General features: G+C 44.1%; 1 protein-coding gene across 1 annotated transcript in view; it reads left to right on the top strand.

Moving 5' to 3' along the window:
- Nucleotides 1-19,296, top strand: part of LOC311235535 (testican-2) — a 98,549-nt gene that overhangs the window by 69,931 nt on the left and 9,322 nt on the right. The window contains exons 3-7 of the mRNA XM_084323003.1: nucleotides 8,970-9,050; nucleotides 10,365-10,516; nucleotides 12,223-12,337; nucleotides 16,198-16,317; nucleotides 16,588-16,806. Coding sequence (XP_084179129.1) covers nucleotides 8,970-9,050; nucleotides 10,365-10,516; nucleotides 12,223-12,337; nucleotides 16,198-16,317; nucleotides 16,588-16,806 — 687 coding nt within the window. The remainder of the gene's footprint in view (nucleotides 1-8,969; nucleotides 9,051-10,364; nucleotides 10,517-12,222; nucleotides 12,338-16,197; nucleotides 16,318-16,587; nucleotides 16,807-19,296) is intronic.

Below are 19,296 nucleotides of genomic sequence, written 5' to 3'. Positions count from 1 at the left end.
GGGGCGGACCTAGCACATTTGGCGCCCTAGGTGAGCTTCACCACTGCGCCCCCCCCCCCCCCCCCCCCCAAAATCAAAACATCTTAACCCTTTCACTGCCGCGCTACCAAACGGTTAACCCTTTTCACTGCGACAATACACAGAAGGTTAACCCTTTCACGACCGTCGGTTGTGTGATAGTAAAGGGTTAACCCTCTGTCGTGTGGCAGTGAAAGGGTTAAGAGTTATACAGTAAAGTACTGCACCTTTATTTTTTACAAGCAAGAACAAGAGCTAAGAATAAATGTAAAGTGCACACTAAAGAATTATGAATAAACAACTTAGCTAACACACAATAATAACAATAACAAACAATAAAAGTGTGCAAATTTGCTTTCAAAGACAATTAAGAAGAAAAGTGCACACTAAAGAATTGAAACAAACAACTTAGCTAACAATCAATAATAATAATAATAACAATAACAAACAATAAAATAACATGCAAATTTGCTTTAAAAGAAAATTATGTATTGTAAAATATGTTACACATATATAATCAAAATATAATATGCTAAATAAACAAACAAATAAAAAGGGTAGCGCAGCGGACTAAGCGCCTGTCTACCACCGCAGAGACACTGATATCGAATCCAGCTGTCAGCGGTGACTCTAGGGTGACCAGGTCAAAATGGTTCAGTCGCAGGACAGCAGCACTGCGTTTGCGGGACAATGCGGGACACGTAGGGGGGGGGGGGGGGGGGGGGGGGTGGCAAAAAAAATAAAAAATTTACATTTTTTTGTATTGCTAATTAAAATTAAATAAATGTATTTATTATTTAAATGCCTATATATCATATTCGACGCAGACGGTAGGCTATATATAGCTCATTTTGTTATTAATCTTATTAAACTCACCTCCGGTTTTGGGGATATTAGCCTCCGGATTCTATTGCCCCTTTCCCTCTGGACAGTGTCCCGGCGATACTCCCCGTGTATTCTGTTATTATAACAAACCGACCCTCTGATTGATTCAGTTCTCAATAATAGTCGGGCCAGACTTGCTGAACAACTATATGTGACATCCCCCTCTCCTCCATGTGTGATGGTGAAGCTCCTGTCAGTGGCAGATCCTGCATTCTACCTTTTGGGGATCATCTGAAACGGTGTTCTGCGAAATTCTACTATACCTGCTGGCACGCATGGCGCACGCATTCGCATGACCCACAATCGTTCACACTACAATATCCTGCCACCTTGCTGACGAACGTCTTGTTGAGTCTTGTTGTTGATATATCTTAAACAATATCTTAAACATATGTTTTTCATTGCACCTTTTGAACTGTATATGCATGTAAATATTTGCATGTAATTGGCTTTGCAGCCGAATGTATTTGTAGATGATAAAATGTCGGTACACCTGTTGGAATTCGGAGTGAACTATAGGGTGACGTCACCCAGCTGTCCAAACATATAGGCGATTCGCGCTACGGCAGCAGTTCTCAGCAGAGTAGTAGAATTTTGCAGAACACCGGCTCGGACAGGTGACAGGCAGCGCGACTCGAGTGAGCTGCTCAGCAGCCTCGGCTGGAGATGCATCCTGCTGCAGGACCACAGCACCGATACTCTCAGGACCGTGACACTTTGCGGACCCACACTCTCCACTCAGCCATTGGGTGGGACGGTCACGTGACCCAAATCAGCCAATGGGAGCGAGGGTCTGGAGAGTGTGGGTCCGCAAAGTGTCGCGGTCCTAAATGTGTCGGTGCTGTGGTCCTGCAGATGGATACTATTGCTCGGCTGCGCAATGCATTGGTTTGTGACGTCGCCCGATTTTTTTATTTTAAATATAAGAGGGTATTGGAACGAGGCATTAAATTAACAACATTTAAAAAAAATTTTAAATAATAATCTTTGAAAGATAAAAAATAAAAAATAAAAAATATAAAATATATATATATTTTTTTTTATCTTTGAATTGCAGGACATTGCTTTGTTGTTGCGGGACGCGGGACAAACGGCCCAATATCAGGACTGTCCCGCGACTCGCGGGACAGGTGGTCACCCTAGGTGACTCCGGCTTGGCCGGTCGTCATACTGACACAATTGGCAGTGTCAGCGGGAGGGAAGCCGGTGGGTGGTAATCTGGTCATTGTAAACAGCGACTCCTACAGGTCGGTCAGGGCGCTTGCACAGCGAGGAAGGTAATGGTTGCAGATATAGAGGGGGGCGCCAAAACTGTGCCAAGTAAAACATTAAAAAATAATTAAAAAATAAAAATAATCTAAATTTTTTATTTTATTTTGGCAACCGCCTATATCACCTGTAGGAAGCTCCGCCCCTGCTTTCTGGTTTAATTGTTATATTTAGCTTACATCCAGAAGTATTGTTGGGACACCTAGTTGAAGTTCATCAAATGATGAATATCTAACTATAAAGGAAGGAATCGCTGTCGGTGTATTGCTTAGGACCCAGTGGAGTGCAGTGTCTAATATGGTGCGATTTGGCCAGATGGTGGCGCTATAGTGTGTGTCTGTCCTTCGCATATCTTGAGAGACGTTTATCCTATCAATTTAATGCTCGGCGGGCACTTTAGATGTCTTTAGATGTCCCGATGATGGCTGTATTGTTGGGGGCTTTGATGTTAACCCATTAGAAAAAAGTTGCCGCTGTCAGTTCACCCAATTACAGATGAGTTCAAGTATGGAGAGACAGATTAAAGCTGCAATAACAGCTTAATAATAATATTTTCTGACAGTATTTTTCACATTTTCAAAACGTCTTATGACCACCCCAATCAGAAGGTCTCATTGGTGTCCTACTCAAACAACCAGCACTACCAGCGTCCAGTCTGTTATTATTCCATCATCTATTTCCTTTGTTGAAAAAACCTCACCTTTTAGGCAAAACTCTACTTCAAAGGCCGTATTTTAGGGAGAGACTCACAGTGCAGTCTGTTAACTGTTAACTGTTGCTTCACAGCAAGAAGGGGGGGGGGGGGGGTTCTGTGTAGAGTTTGCATGTTCTCCCTGAGTTTGAAATACGGACGAGAGGGAACTAGGTAGCGGGGCTCTATTACTCTCTATGCTCTATGTGCTTAAAGTGGAAATGAAGCAGTGCGATAAATACATATTCATAGCATCACATTAGTATTTAGATAAGCCACAGAAGAAGTCACGTTATAAAAATAAGCAGTTTCTAAGAAAAAACGATTTGTTGTGTACATTTCTGAAGCATTTAGCATTATGGGCGCGGCCATTTTGTTGCTGACGTCATACCGGGGGTTGGGTGTATACACTCTGGTTAGCTGCCTATATTGAATGGGTCAGTCAGCAAATAAAATGTTGCCTACAAAACAACGGGACCGCGGTGGTTCTGTTTGTATTGCTCCTGGCTGTTCAAACTAATTTTACCATGTGAGAGAGAGGAAAGTTGGTTAATTTCCACAAACTACCAGTGAAAAAAACAGTTGTTGACATGTTGGCTCGGGCTGGCTGCACTCAGGCGGCGCGACCAGCCTGTTGGACAGGGAAGGAGGATCTGCAGAGAACACTTCATTGCCTCGGATTATGTTGTTGGGGTGGGATGTTTGTCCAGAAGACCACTAATCAGCTGAAGCCGGACGCGGTTCCCTCGGTCTTCGACAGACAGACCGGCGTTAGCTCTCGGGAGCGATCGCTAGCTAGTTGGCACCAGCCGGGGCCCGGCGTTAGCTCTCGCTAGCTAGCGTTAGCAACCGGAGCGTCGCGGAGCATTCAGCCTGCTGGCTACACAGCTTGTGTAGCCAGCAGGCTGAATGCCGTCGCGGAGCATTCAGCCTGCTGGCTACACAGCTTGTGTAGCCAGCAGGCTGAATGCTCCGCGACGCTGGTTGAAGTGGGTCTAGGTAGCCAGCAGGCTGAATGCTCCGCGACGCTCCGGTTGCTAACGCTAGCTAGCGAGAGCTAACGCCGGGCCCCGGCTGGTGCCAACTAGCTAGCGATCGCTCCCGAGAGCTAACGCCGGTCTGTCTGTCGAAGACCGAGGGAACCGCGTCCGGCTTCAGCTGATTAGTGGTCTTCTGGACAAACATCCCACCCCAACAACATAATCCGAGGCAATGAAGTGTTCTCTGCAGATCCTCCTTCCCTGTCCAACAGGCTGGTCGCGCCGCCTGAGTGCAGCCAGCCCGAGCCAACATGTCAACAACACTGTTTTTTTCACTGGTAGTTTGTGGAAATTAACCAACTTTCCTCTCTCTCACATGGTAAAATTTGTTTGAACAGCCAGGAGCAATACAAACAGAACCACCGCGGTCCCGTTGTTTTGTAGGCAACATTTTATTTGCTGACTGACCCATTCAATATAGGCAGCTAACCAGAGTGTATACACCCAACCCCCGGTATGACGTCAGCCATGACGTCAGCAACAAAATGGCGGCGCCCATGTTGAAAACAGGGATATTATATTATATTTTTCAGACAAATAAGATAGATTTCACATTTGATTATAGAACCCTGTCTTACACAAGGTACACAACAAACAAACTAGGATCACATTGCTCACTGCTTCATCTCCACTTTAAACCCTGTGTTCTCGACAACGGAGTATGGTCACAGATCTGCTGCTATAAAAACACCTATGGCGTTTGTTATTGCTTTGGCCCGGTCTGAATTAATAGCGAGATGCTGCTTGAATGCCACAGGGAGCTGGGTTTGCTTCTTCCGTGTACCAGTGATATTCACATTCGGGTGATGCCGTTTCAAATGCGTGATAAAGTTCGCAATAAAGTTGAACGATGCCGGCACGTAGCCCCTTTCGTGACTGTGATGCAAGGCTTGCATCACAAGTGTGCATCACAGTCACGAAAGGGGCTAGCCGGCATGTAGCTTTAGTGCAATCCACCCGTCTTTGTCCATTACTGTGGTTAACTGGGAATCCGAAATGATCCCAAACGGGAGACTTGAATGTTGTGGGAGCATCTTCTAGCTCTGGCTTGTCAGTTAGTATTGCACTCGCCATACTAAGGCTAATATTCTATGCTGAATTACAGCTCTCGTTCAGTGTAGCTGCGCACTGCGTGGGATGAACAAACAACATCCGGTTAGTTGTGCACGTTATATTAGGGCCGGGGGGATTTAAGTTTCCGCAAAAAAAGCTTCCGTACCGTTGCAATCGTTCGGTGCACAGCGCGTACTGTACCGGAGGACCACATTGAGGCGGTACAGTACGTATTCGCGTACCGTTACACCCCTAGTTTCCTCCCACACCATAAAAGACATGCATGCTAGGTACATATTCCTGCCATTGGCCTTGACCTTAACCTTGACCATGGCATTACAACTGGAGTTGATCCCCAGAAGCTTCCCACTGCTCCTAACTAGTCAGGATGGGTTAAATGCGGAGGACAGATTTCGGGGTATATGTAAAAATGTACTTGACAATAAAGATATTCTATTTCTATTTATCGTTCTACATTAAAGCGCTTGCACAGACGGGTCATCCGATATCCTACGGTTTCCTCCAGACAGTCTCTGGAGACTTCCATGGAACTAAATTGTGTGCACATCCCCAAAATGTAATCATTTACAAAGAACAGGCAGGTCTATAAGCTAGGTGCTGCTGGTGATGGAAAGCTGATTGCCAGAGAAACTTATGAATGGCACCTTTATTGCAAAGAGGGAGAGAGAAGCGCAGCAAGAGAACAGACTGAGCCAGAGGGGCTGCTAAAGCTAAGAGATATTTGAAATTAAAGGTTTATATATACAGTAGGCTACAGGTTTTGTCACGGTTGTGACTTTCCTTTTCTGTTTCTATCCCGCCTCCTGGTGTTTCTCTTCTATGTCCAGCAGTTCTATGTAGTCTGTGTCTTACCCAGCTGCATCTCACCTGCAATCCCCCCAGGTGTCATCAGTTTGTTATCATCCCCATGTGTTTATATTAGGGCTGTCCCCGACTAAGGATTTGTATAGTCGACTTTGATTGGCCGAAATTTGCCGATAGCCGACTGGTAGTCGATTATAAAAAAAAAAAAAAATAATAATACTTTAATTTGTATTTACATTTTTATTCCATTTGGGCTGTGGGGGTATCTACACACACACACACACACATACACACGCACTCTCACACAAACGCACGCACGCGCACACACACACACACACACACACACACACACACACACACACACACACACACACACACACACACACACACACACACACCTACACACACACACACACACAAAACACTTAGGCTCCTAGCCCCTAGACTACTCTTTTGATCGTACACAAGTGGAATCTCTTGCCTTTGATATTGGGTCAGTCTTTTCTGGGAACTGCTAACCTACTTACACACTGATGCATTTTGGTCAACACTTGGTCTTATCAGTTCACAATTCATAGTACACAAACTAGGTCTTGCCACTGCAGTATATCAATATTTATCATTAGTTGTTTTTCTGTATTATCCTACCATTTCTTTGATATTGTGAATCGTGAAACATATATCAAGTCGTATTTCTCACAAAATTATTTCTGAAATGTTTTAGAAAAATGTTAATTGAAAGATTATCCATCCGATCTATTGTTTTCCCATATCACCCAGGGGGCCTCAGTAGCTACACAACCTCCTACCAGTGTTGGTGGATTATCACATCGTAGTCGTCTTTTCATCCTCTTTCATACATCAAGCCACCTCTTCTCCTTCACACCTTCCCTCCCGTAGCTCTGAAGTGTCACATATAGTTACCGGATTTGCGGGGATCTGGCTGGCGGCCAGCGCGCACTGGAGACTACAAAGCAGCTGCTTAAAAGCTGACTCGGGATTTGGCTGCACTTAGATATCCCCTCGCACACGCAGGCCGCGGTTTGTCACTCACTCTTAAATGCATCGGAACCAGGGCGTGTGCGCTTCCCTCCCCCCAAGGCTGATGTCCTTCAGAGAGGAAAATGGATGAGGACAGTTTTCTTGATGTCGTCGTCTGTCATACGGCAGTCGGTGACGGACCGAGTGTCTCTGAGACAGATGGGGGGGAAGGACAACCTTGCCATTTCCATTTGGTCTATCGGTGGAAATGAGGTTGGCATCGAACCATTCAATCCAGAGAGAGAGAGAGAGAGAGCTGGCGTCATGGAAGAGAGAGGAAAAAGAGAAAGAGGGAGGGGGTACGGTGGGAGGCAGGGAATGAAGAAGGAGGGAGAGAGAGAGCCCTGGCGTCGTGGAAGAGACAGGAGAAAGAGGGAGGGGGTGGGAGGCTGGGAAGAAAGATGGGGGGAGAGAGAGAGAAAGAAAGAGAGAGAGAGAGAGACGGCAGGCAGCAGTGGAAGGTAGTGGTGGGTCAGAGAATAATATATGACATGGAGGAGTGAGATGTGACAGGCAGAGAGAAAGAGCTGCTCAATCAATCCTGTCAGGCTTTCTGGCAATCAGAGAGACAGCCACAGGAGACTGCATACAGTGCCGCTGATGAACGGCCCGGCTCGACTAATGACGGTTATGGCTTCCATGTTTTCCGCAGCGCTGACTGTAAAATCAATGGACTCATTTGTGAGCAGCACCAGGCAGATTATTCGACTAATAATACATTTACAAGATAAATGTTTTTGTATCACGCCCCACCCCTCCAAGTATAAGATTGTTTGTTTTGTTATGTTTGCATTAAAAGGAAGGTGATTTAAAATGTCACAAAAGCATGGGAATTCATGTGTGCTGCGTGATAACAAGCTATCCTGTTGTTTACTTCCTATAACATCTGTTGTAGACTAGCCAAAAAGCAACATCTGGAGGCAGGGCGTTTATCTCCCAATGCTGAAGCTTTACTTTTCCGTGACATTGAAACACCCCCGCTTTGACACACTCCTACGCAGAGTTGTCACTACGCCTGTACCTCACAGCCTCTGAAACATCTCTGTCTCTACACCTGTACATCACAGCCTCTGAAACATCTCTGTCTCTACACCTGTACATCACAGCCTCTGAAACACCTCTGTCTCTACACCTGTACATCAGTCTCTGAAACACCTGTCTCTACACCTGTACGTCACAGCCTCTGAAACACCTCTGTCTCTACACCTGTACGTCACAGCCTCTGAAACACCTCTGTCTCTACGCCTGTACATCACAGCCTATGAAACACCTCTGTCTCTACACCTGTACCTCACAGCCTATGAAACACCTCTGTCTCTACACCTGTACATCACAGCCTCTGAAACACCTCTGTCTATACACCTGTACCTCACAGCCTATGAAACACCTCTGTCTCTACACCTGTACCTCACAGCCTATGAAACACCTCTCTCTACACCTGTACCTCACAGCCTATGAAACACCTCTGTCTCTACACCTGTATGTCACAGCCTCTGAAACACCTCTGTCTCTACACCTACCTCACAGCCTATGAAACACCTCTGTCTCTACACCTGTACCTCACAGCCTATGAAACACCTCTGTCTCTACACCTGTACCTCACAGCCTCTGAAACACCTCTGTCTCTACACCTACCTCACAGCCTATGAAACACCTCTGCCTCTACACCTGTACATCACAGCCTCTGAAACACTTCTGCCCAAGAGGGCAAATTCAAATAGCGATATCCACAACCAAAATGCTGCTCTAACGCTGAATTTGGTGTATATAGAGTATCAATAAGTAAACAGACTGTAGTACTATGTATTTTCTGTGTATGTAAACCTTACTTTTATGGCTGTGTCTGTTTCCATGGACACAGTGAATACAAGGCTGTACAGACACCCATGAAATTATTTTACTTTTTTCAACACATTTTTGGTTGTTATTTATAAAAGACACTAAAAACTATTGGGGGTTAAGGTTATAATATTATTTATTCAATATGTTATGGGAAAATAATATGAGTAAAGGTAGCAGCGATTTGTTTACTTCCTGTTTTGGCAGATGGAACGAACAGTGGAGCGTCATACAACTCTGTGAGTGTGCCTCTTTGACTGACACCTCTGAATCTTGTTGTACGTGTTGTTGTTGTTGTGTGTCTGCAGCTGTGGACACCACCAAGGACCCATGTCAGAAGGTGAAATGCAGCCGCCATAAGGTGTGCGTTGCTCAGGGTTACCAGACAGGTAGGTGGAGTCGGTCTGCCAAGCATGCTACCTTGTTGAAGCTATTTCAGTTTCACAGAGGGAGCCTTTCTCTGTGCAAGTAGTCAGCCTCCTTACCCCTGTTTTAAGATTGCTGCATAGATAAGTCGTTATGTGGTGGTGTAGCTGTTGACAGCCAATAGCTGTCTGTCAGTATGTCCTCTGAATAGCTCGTCGGGGAGAGCTATTGATTACAGCCCTGTAGCGGTGCCAGAGAGCGTTCCCAGTCGGGAGGAGTGATGTCATTTCAACCAGGAACACTCATGCTGAGCTATGATTAATTAAGTAGGTAGATGGAAGGCAGTAAAATCCAAGGCTGACATTCCTTGTCCTCTTTTAGTTCTGCTTGAGAACAAAAACTGGAAGCATATGAGACAGCAGTATACAGGAGCTAATGGAATGTGATCCATAATATTTATTTGCCAACATTGGACACCATTCTGTGAAAACCCCAAGTCGTGCAGTCATTACATACATAGGACTAGAGTCTAGACACATTTGGTTCCAATCTGAGATATCATCCCCTCGTCACAAAACCATTTCGTTTTTGGTAGGAATTCCTAAAAGAACCCCCCCCCCCCATCCTTTCCACTTTCATTAAAAAAGAAAATAGTTGCTCAGGATACGCAATCTCAAAAGAATTAATGGAGTGAATCATTATTACCTTGCAAAGTCTATCTGTAGCGACAGCCATTAATCTTTTCTAATAAAGAGCTTCATCTCAAGAGATGAGAGCAGGACTGGGGTGTAATAATGGGCCATAAGCACATAACCATGCCAGACCCCTTCCTGCTAGCGCCATTAAGTAAGAGCAGTAGCCATGTCACAGTCAGACAATGCCTTGGAAAAGCAACTGTGCTTTAGGCTGAGTGAGTTAAGTCAAGTCAATCTGTCTGTGTACCTTACTTTTCAGTAAGGGCAAATACCCCCTGGACTTCATCACAAATGAGTTAGCTATATAGAGATAAATGGTTCAAGGGAATTACTAACAAATTTCACAATCACTCTTCAAAATGGTATTTGACTAAATCTTTGAAATACAGCATCAAGAATCGACAATGAAATAACTCCTTGGTCCCCCTCTCTCCCAACACAAGCATCTAGTTTTCTCAGACCTCTGTGACCGGTGGTGGTATGATATTATATTGTAATATGTTTCAGGGAGCTTTTTTGTTCCATAAACTTTTGTGTACACATTTTGTAACATATTATGTCGAGTGTGACATTGATGTTTTTTCTAAGACAGTTAGGTAAATATTGATTGCTTCTTTTTGCTTTGGTCTCTCCCACTCAGAGTCAGACAGCCAGAACAGCCAGGGCAGCCAGGGCAGCCAGGACAGCCAGGAGAACCAGGAGAGCTGAAAGCCCAGGAGAGTAGTTGCAAGCCCTGCCCGGTGGCTGCCTCCACACCTGTGTGTGGTTCTGATGGGCACAACTACGCCTCGGAGGTAAAACATTTTGTAACATTTGACATCGTCTTGCAACATTATCTCTGGATCCCCCCTTATTGCTCGAGCTAACGGTTCTATGCAAAGAGGATGGGGCAAAGTGGACAACCTTGGCGACACCCTCTCCCTAGCTTGATGGGTCGGGATATGTGCTCATTAAATCATTCTTATTCTAGCTGTGGGGGTTGAGCAGAGTGAGTCTTGCAACATTATGACAGCATTTCTGTCCATCTAGGGACCACCTTTTCTCTTATTTTTTCTTTGTTACTATATTCTAAATGAAAACATGAAAAAGGCAGCTGCACACACTCCAAAATCCAATGCAAGATTGGATTTAATTTCAAACAACATTTCGATGAATGTTATACTATACAGTATGTTCATACATACAGTATGACATGCATGGCAGGTATAATCTGACTTTACACAGGTGGTATGAATGAATGAAAAAAATAGTAGCCAGCATCCACATTGGATTAAAACAGTCTGCATGGTCAAATAACATGTCACATAATACATAACATAAGAGAAAATAGAATTGATATAATAATGAATATACTGTAATTAACCCATAAAGCAGAATGTGGGTCTATTGTACACTCAATGTTTACAAACATTACCAATGTAAACAAACATATTATACAAAATACAAATGTCATTCTTACCTGTTTTCTAGTGTTGGTCCTTGTATCAAGAGCTCAGTCAATCAACTAGAGAATGAAAATAGAATAGAATAGAATAGAAATACTTTATTCATCCAGAGGGAAATTTGGCCAAAACATGTCTCCATTCCTATTTTTCCTTTTTGGGGGCGGCGATTTCTTTGTTTGTGATCATGGATTGGGCCTTTAAAACAATCATAATCTGATGAATCTATTCTTTTATAGCTACCTTTTTTCATGTTTTGGATATGCAAGCTGTGTAAAGCGACGTTCACATTTCAACAGAGGAAAAGCACCTCATCCATTATTGTGTTCAACGGAGAGGGTTTTCCTGCACGGACCAATACAATGAATTGAACTTTGAACCCCACCCCACCCTGCTGACATTTTCAAACGTGCAGCCAGTTGCTTTACAGTATGTTGTTGCAGTCACTGGTCATTTCCAAAATGGGGACAGATTAGCCTGCTTGATGACTTCATGAGTCTACATTAAATGATAAATTAGCCTACTCTAATCAACTTTAAAAGGGGTGACAGTGTTTTCTTTCTTCTTCTTCTGCTTGATCGGTGCCTCTGGCTGAAATGCCAACGTTGCATGAGAAATGGAAAAAAGTGCTCATGTCATCATGTGAAGTCATGGACGGAGCTCAGTCCTGTAGCTCACTGTGTTCTGCTGTGCAGGCATACGGTCTGGTGTACAGTATGCGTGAGTGCAGCAGGGCCCGTTCATCACTGCCTGTGGGAGGACGGGTGCACGGGGGTTGAATGCAGTCGAGCGATTAATGACTGTCGCCGTGTATCCGCGGCCATCGTTGTACTCTTGGCCACTGCCGGGACCGTAATTGATTTATGTATGGTTTTTAATTTTGACCTTGCACAAGAAGGCAACGGAACATGACAGCTCACTCCAGCCGTTCCCTCCAGTAAGCACGGTGTCTCATCTGAATGAGCAATCTCTTTTTCTGCGGTCACCCCCATAAATATTTCATCTGCATCCATGCCCCCCCCCCCCTCTCTCTCCCTCTCTTGTCTCCTTTCTGACAGTGTAAGCTAGAGCAGCAGTCCTGTCTCACAGGCAAGATCCTGAACGTGCAGTGTTCTGGCCTTTGCCCCTGTGCCACAGTGTCCACGCTCATCGCGGAAACGGAGACCAAACATGGCAAGTTCCTCCTCTCTGCTTTCCCCTTGTTTATTCGTGGCTCTTCCTCTGCCTTCCTCCACCACAATGAGAGCATCAACTACGACAGCTAGGACATCAAACACCGCAGCTAGGCAGACAAAACATTATTATCCAACTCAATTCCCCCTCAAAAGCACAAACAAGCATAGGCCCGGTGCTTAGAAGTAGCACTTTAATCCTAATCAAGTGTCCAAAATATGAACAGATTTCGTGCTACAAACTGGCACTAGAAAGGAAACTGTGAGCACTAGGGATGGATGCAGAACAAACGGCAAAAATCACCCACTGCGACTAAACAATTACAGAGGAAATACTACTTATCTTTCAGTGCGCCTGGTGTGGAGGAGGAACAATTAAGACGTGGAACAAGTATGGAAATGTGTAGGAGGCATGGTGCCGCCCAGGGAACGCTAGTGGAGAAAAGTGGATTGTTGACCACATGCTGTGGAGCTTTCTGCAAAGGAGGGAACTAAGAGCCTGTTTCCACCTGGCATTAAGATCCCACCTGGGTGATCCGATCACAAGTGGACAGTTCTAAGTACAGGTGGGAACCCACCCAAGACGCATTGAGGATGCATTGAGATCCGATGGCACCCAGACCCCATTGGTCACTCAGAGGTGGTGTGATATGGCCACATTCTGTTAGCAGTGTGTAGGCGAATGTGTCCTGGGCCACATTGAAGGACCATCTAGTCAACTGTGCATCACGTCCTCTGGGGTCGTGCAAACCTTTTTCTGCATAATTCTGTACTATGAACACAGAGAAGTTGAAAGTATCTGCTCTCCCTTTCTTCCTCCTTTGTCTCATCTCCAGTTGGTTCTCAAATTGTGCAAGCTGGCTTTATCCACAATGTCTGAATATATATAGGCTATATTAGGGCTGCCACGTCAGAAAATCATATTGAACGAATCCAAAGTAAAAAGAGTTATGTTATCAGAAATGTAATCCTCCATTAATGTGTGTTTGCCGCACCCCTTCTGCAGCCCCAGGCTATAAATATACACTGCTCACATGAAGAAGGAGGCAACAAGCTCCATAGGCTATAATTATTATTCAGGTAACGCTACACTCGCTGCATTCACCTGCAAGTAAATAATGCAACTGTTCTTCCTTGGGAGAATCACTTAATTACACTGCTATATTAGGCCATACATAGGAAGGAATTAACAAGCATTTCCCTCCCGTCATTAAAACTCCAGCCACATTTCTGCTGTGTGCTGCCCTTGTTCAACCTTCTGAAAGTTATATATTATTTTAATTACAGTATAGTATACTGTATATAATACTATATGTTGATAAAAAAAAGGCCTGACTTGGAATAATATTCCTGTGTGTCAACCCTTTCCCCCAAAAATAATCCACCCCTTAGGGATTGGTTTCTTGCCTCATGTATGGGAGGGAGAAAACATCACTGATATAAATTGCAGGCAAGCAAAAATATGCTGTTTTAGGCCTATCAATATAGGCTACAATCTTTTTTTTCCACCCCTGTGGTAGCTGTAATAATACACGAAACAAGGCTTTCAGGTTGAGAACCCATAGGTTTATGCATATTTTTCCAGAGGTGTGGAAAAATTTGATGACTTCAGACTCGACTCAACAAAATCATAAAAAACTCGACTTTGACTATAACACCAATGACTCGAGACTTCACTCGGACTTGAGTGTTACTGTACCTGAAAGACCTGAAAAACTTGATACTTTCCCCAAGCCCAAAATGTAGAAAGATTATGCCAGAAAAAGTGTAAAGCAAATCAACTATATCCCTGATTACAGTTCCACTTTGGACCAATCCATCAGCCGCCAATCAAGTTGTGCAAGCAGAGAAGGACGTGCAGAATCATCTGAATTTAACTACTACTAACTATTATTCTGTTGGCTTTAACATTTTGAAATGGAATTACATTTTTTTTTATCCACGTTTTCTCTATCCCTATTTTCTGTATTTTCCTCCCATCCCAATTTAGTCGCTCATGCCAATTCCCCCCTCCCCTTCCTGGTCGTTGCGCAACATGTTCCCCCCACTGATCGGTCTAGGGAGCCCTGAAGTCTATCACATGCTTCCTCCGATACATAGGAGACAGCCAGCAGCCTCTTTTCACCTGGCAGCGAGGACTCTCATTGGTGAAGTGTAACGCGTGAGAGGTCACACTACCTTCACCATTTCCCTCCCTGTGCAGGCGCCCTGACCGACCTGTAGGAGTCGCTGTTTACAACGACCAGATTACCACCCACCGGCTTCCCTCCCGCTGACACTGCCAATTGTGCCAGTATGACGACCGGCCAAGCCGGAGGCACCGCTGACAGCCGGATTCGATACCAGTGTCTCTGCCGTGGTAGACATACGCTTAGTCCGCTGTGCTACCCGGCCGCCCTATGGAATTACATTTGTAAAGAACGCATTAGGACTTGTTTCACAGGAATTGGCTTAGGAACTGCCGGTCTTGACTTGGGACTTGACTCTGGACTTGAGTGTAATGACTTGAAACTTACTTGGGACATGCAAAACAATGACTTGCTCCCACCTCTGAATTTTTTTCCCCTTGTATCATTTAGTCCCGATTACTGAATAATGACCATTGCGTTTTAAGAGAGAGAGAGAGAGAGATAGAGAGAGAGAGAGAGAGAGAGAGAGAGAGAGAGAGAGAGAGAGAGAGAGAGAGAGAGAGAGAGAGAGAGAGAGAGAGAGAGAGAGAGAGAGAGAGAGAGAGAGAGAGAGAGAGAGAGAGAGAGAGAGAGAGAGAGAGAGAGAGAGAGAGAGAGAGAGAGAGAGAGAGAGAGAGAGAGAGAGAGAGAGAGAGAGAGAGAGAGAGAGAGAGAGGAGTGTGTGTGGGAGTATGGTGTGATGCCCCTCCATTTTCACCACCAGAAAGCATTTGAAAAGTTGTGTTGTCTATCTAAATTAAAGGGATTTCACGGTAACATTGTGAATTGTTATGGAAACACTGCATGCGCTCTATTATATTATCTAATTCGCATGAGTCTTTTAGTGATGTAGGCGTGCTCATTTGCATATTGAGTGGGGAAGCGAGATCTGATCACAAGGGGTCACTTGAGACGCATGTGGAGACACATTCTAACGTCAGCTGTGAAGTGAACAGACATACTTAGAGCTGGCCACTTGTGATCGGATCACCCGGGTTGGATCTTAACACCAGGTGTTAACAACAGCCTCTCATTTCCGCCGATTTCAGTCTCAGCGATCGATACTGGCCAATTTCAGAGATTGGGGTTAGCCTAAAATCCCCCCTGTGTGATCGAAACGGTCATTCAATCCCGTAGTAATTAATTATTCAGAGTAGTGTACACTGTCTATCATTGCAGCCATAGAGTCATTGATTGGCCATGACTCTCGGGCATGTGAAAATGCCAATTGATCTGACAAATGAAATGCTGCCGCCTGTTTTCCATCTGTGAATTGAAATGAGTATTAAGCCTGAAACGGCAAGTGGATTTCTATCGGAAAACACCCAACCAAAGTGTATTTCATTATAAAATCACGCCAGATGACACGCATGCAGTATATTATGAATCACGTTATGAAAATTCCAGTGCAGTTCCTCAACAGACTTCAATTTTAAAATGAGACACAGAACTAACCCCAGTCCTCTGATAGCAGACGCTTTCAGTAAAGCTCAGGAAACTGGATTCCCGGTGTTCCGATCATTTTGACACATGCGTAAGAAGAAAAAGAAAAAGGAACACTATAATTGGGAGCGATATCAAGCCGTGCAGAGTGCCTGTCTGCCTGCCTGCCGCTGGGGTAGGTGAGTCAGAATAGTGTGTTGAGTGTTCGCCAGGTGAGTGTCAATGCTGGGCTTCTATTTCCCCTCCTCAGAGAGCTGCACCGGCCAGGACCTGGCAGACCTCGGTGACCGTCTACGAGACTGGTTCCAACTCCTCCATGGCAACACTAAGCAAAACAACTCTGAAAAGCCCAGAGCTGGCACGGCTTCAGGTCAGAACCAAGGGGCAAGAACCCCCCCCACACACACACACACTCAATGCTCAATGACTCAGCGGTGTCTTTAGTGAAACATTCACCTATAGTCTGTGTTAAATATCATCCTCGGTATGAACTACAATCAAATGCGTTCCGCCATAATAAAATATTCATTGTTAAACTGTAGCCAAAATAAATAATTGCCCTTCACATCTGCATTGTATATACAAGCCAAACCAAAATTCACAGAGACGTTACAGTGCTCTGCTGATCACCTTTACACAGTGCTGGACAAGAGCCTGGTGGCCAGCTGCAAGGATTCCATTGGCTGGATGTTCTCCAAGCTGGACACCAACAACGACTTGTATCTGGACCAGTCTGAGCTGGGCGCCATCAACCTGGACAAGTACGAGGTCTGCATCCGGCCTTTCTTCAACTCCTGCGACAGCTACAAGGACGGGAAGGTTTCCACAGCTGAATGGTGCCTCTGCTTCTGGAGGGAAAGTGAGTTCAAGTTTCAAGTTTGTTTATTATTTGTCACAATAAAATACAGAATACTTTACGATGAAATGCTTGTTTCTGTATGAGCCCCTGAGAGAGCTTCATACAGTAAAAAAAAGTAAGTAAAAAAAGTAATTAAGAAGTAGGTAAAAAGTAAGTAAAGGAATGTTCAATATACATATACAATACAGAGTAAAATGGGCACCAGTGAGGTACAATGCAGAAATGAGGTACAAAACTTAGGGTAAGGTGCAAATAGAAAAGATCTAGTAGAGGCAAAGTGAACACACCTCACCCCTGCCAACTTTGACAACCTAGGATGGCTTAGAGTAGACGACAGAGTACAGCAACTTGCAATGGACCTGGTCTACAAGATACACTACACCACTAAGGTACCCATGTACATGTCAAAATACTTCCCAAAGGTCAGTGAATACCACGACCACAACACCAGAGGGAGCTCCACAAATGATGTTAAACCCAGATTCGTCTCAAACAAGGGACTAAACACGTTTCGCAAATATGCCACATCAATGTGGAACGCCCTACCCACAGCTGTAAAGGAATGTGAATCACTACCCACCTTCAAAACCGCTCTCAAAGAGCACCTACGGGAGACTGCAATTCGAAACTGGCCCCTGTAAATGTCCAAACCCAACCCCCTCCAACGTACAATCCCCCCCCCCCCCCCCCCCACCCCACCTACCCAGAGTCGAACCCGGGACGGCCGTGCACCACCCTGGCACCCTGAAAATCATTATTTAATAAAACACAGAAAAGGATCAGTTACTCTGGATAAAGAACCCCTTTACAGACAACATTGAGACAAAGCTTCCTGACACATCTAAATCCAAACTCTTGGAAGAACTCTTTGAAATCTCATCTGATACCACCTGGAGAGCTGGTTTCAGTGAAGTGCCCCTGGAAACATGTTGGTCTGAGTGTGGTGCTGAGTACCAAGTATCTCATGATGCAGCAGTTAAGGTGTCACTGTTGATACCATTCAGCACCACATATCTGTGTGAAGTTGGCTTTTCATCCATGACAGCTCTGAAAACAAAATATATGGCCAAGTTGAGCCTTGAGGATGACATGCGTGTTGCCTTGTCAAAGATCTCCCCACGTATTGACAGTATTATTAGCCAGCAGCAACAGCAGACCTCGCATTGAGCTAGAAATGTCCACTGAGTGAACGAGTGCTTATCTTCTGTATTTATTTATATTTTTTGAGAAATGGTAACTTGGTGATCCTTTTCTGTATTTAAAAGAAATACGTGATTTTCTGTTTTTGAGAAATGGTCACACTTATCCAAATATGCTATTTTAATGGAAAACAGTGCAGCTGTAACAGATAGCACTTTAGTGATCATTTTCTGTAATTTAATTTTTTTAAATATGCTATTTGATTTACTACTACAAGCAGTGTAATGTCAACAGTACTAAGCCATTTAGACCTTATTTTGAAAGCAAGCACTTTTGTCATCATTGTAGCAAAAAAGACAGGACCGGAAAAGTCTTTATCGTATATATGGTGCCCTGGAATATTTTATTGGACACAGGGGTGCCTTGGCAGCAGAAAGGTTGAGAACCCCTGATTGTATGTCATATTATGTTATTATGATGAATTGAAAATGGGGGACCCTGATGTAAACAAGACGAAAGTCTTTCTCTGGTCTGCATGCCCTTAACAATTGTGTGTATTTAGCTGTACTGTATTGTACCCATTCTGCAATCTGTTAATAACATTTTCAATCAATCAATCAATCAATCAATCAATCAAGTGAGGGGATCTCTTTCTAAAGAGCTAGTAGAGGCAAGGTGAGTGAGGGGATCTCTTTCTAAAGAGCTAGTAGAGGCAAAGTGAGTCAATCTAGTGAGTCAGATAACAATAAAAGGGACCATGTAATAGATATAATATATCACAAGAATATACCATTATGCTCTGCCACTTTCTGGTGCATAGGCGAAATATTTTGTTCTGCTTTTAATAGAGACCTTGCATGGAATGTTTGCGTAGTTGCTAACCACTTTCAAAGGAAAATGCCTAATTTCCATGCCGTGGTAGATAAAACACTGGAAAAGCACAATATTACTGTTCCACTGTGACTTGTTTACAAGATCCAGTAATAAGACACCAAAATTATTGTGTTTTTGTTGATATGTTTCTCATAAATCAACACATAGCAGCCATTGTTTTGCACATAGCAACCGATGTCTCTTGCACAAAATAATGGTTGCTATGTTACAGGCAGCCTGGAAGAAAAAGAGCTACATAAACATAACGTGCTAGGCCTCTATTGACTATCTGAACTGTTTGATTTGATTATTTTGACAGCTTTTTTGACACAGGGAAATCTCATTAAGAGAAAGTGAGAAAGTAATACATTAATGAATTCATACTACATACTAAAATAAATGAATAAATAAAGAATACTACACAGCATGCACACCCACACTAAAATATTTTTGCAATAAAAGAAGGAAAACAGTATA

Source organism: Notolepis coatsorum (genome assembly GCF_963971535.1).
Source record: "Notolepis coatsorum genome assembly, chromosome: 10".
Lineage (NCBI taxonomy): Eukaryota > Metazoa > Chordata > Actinopteri > Aulopiformes > Paralepididae > Notolepis > Notolepis coatsorum.
The sequence above is the reverse complement of the archived record's forward strand: the minus strand, read 5'-3'. Positions and strand labels throughout refer to the sequence as shown.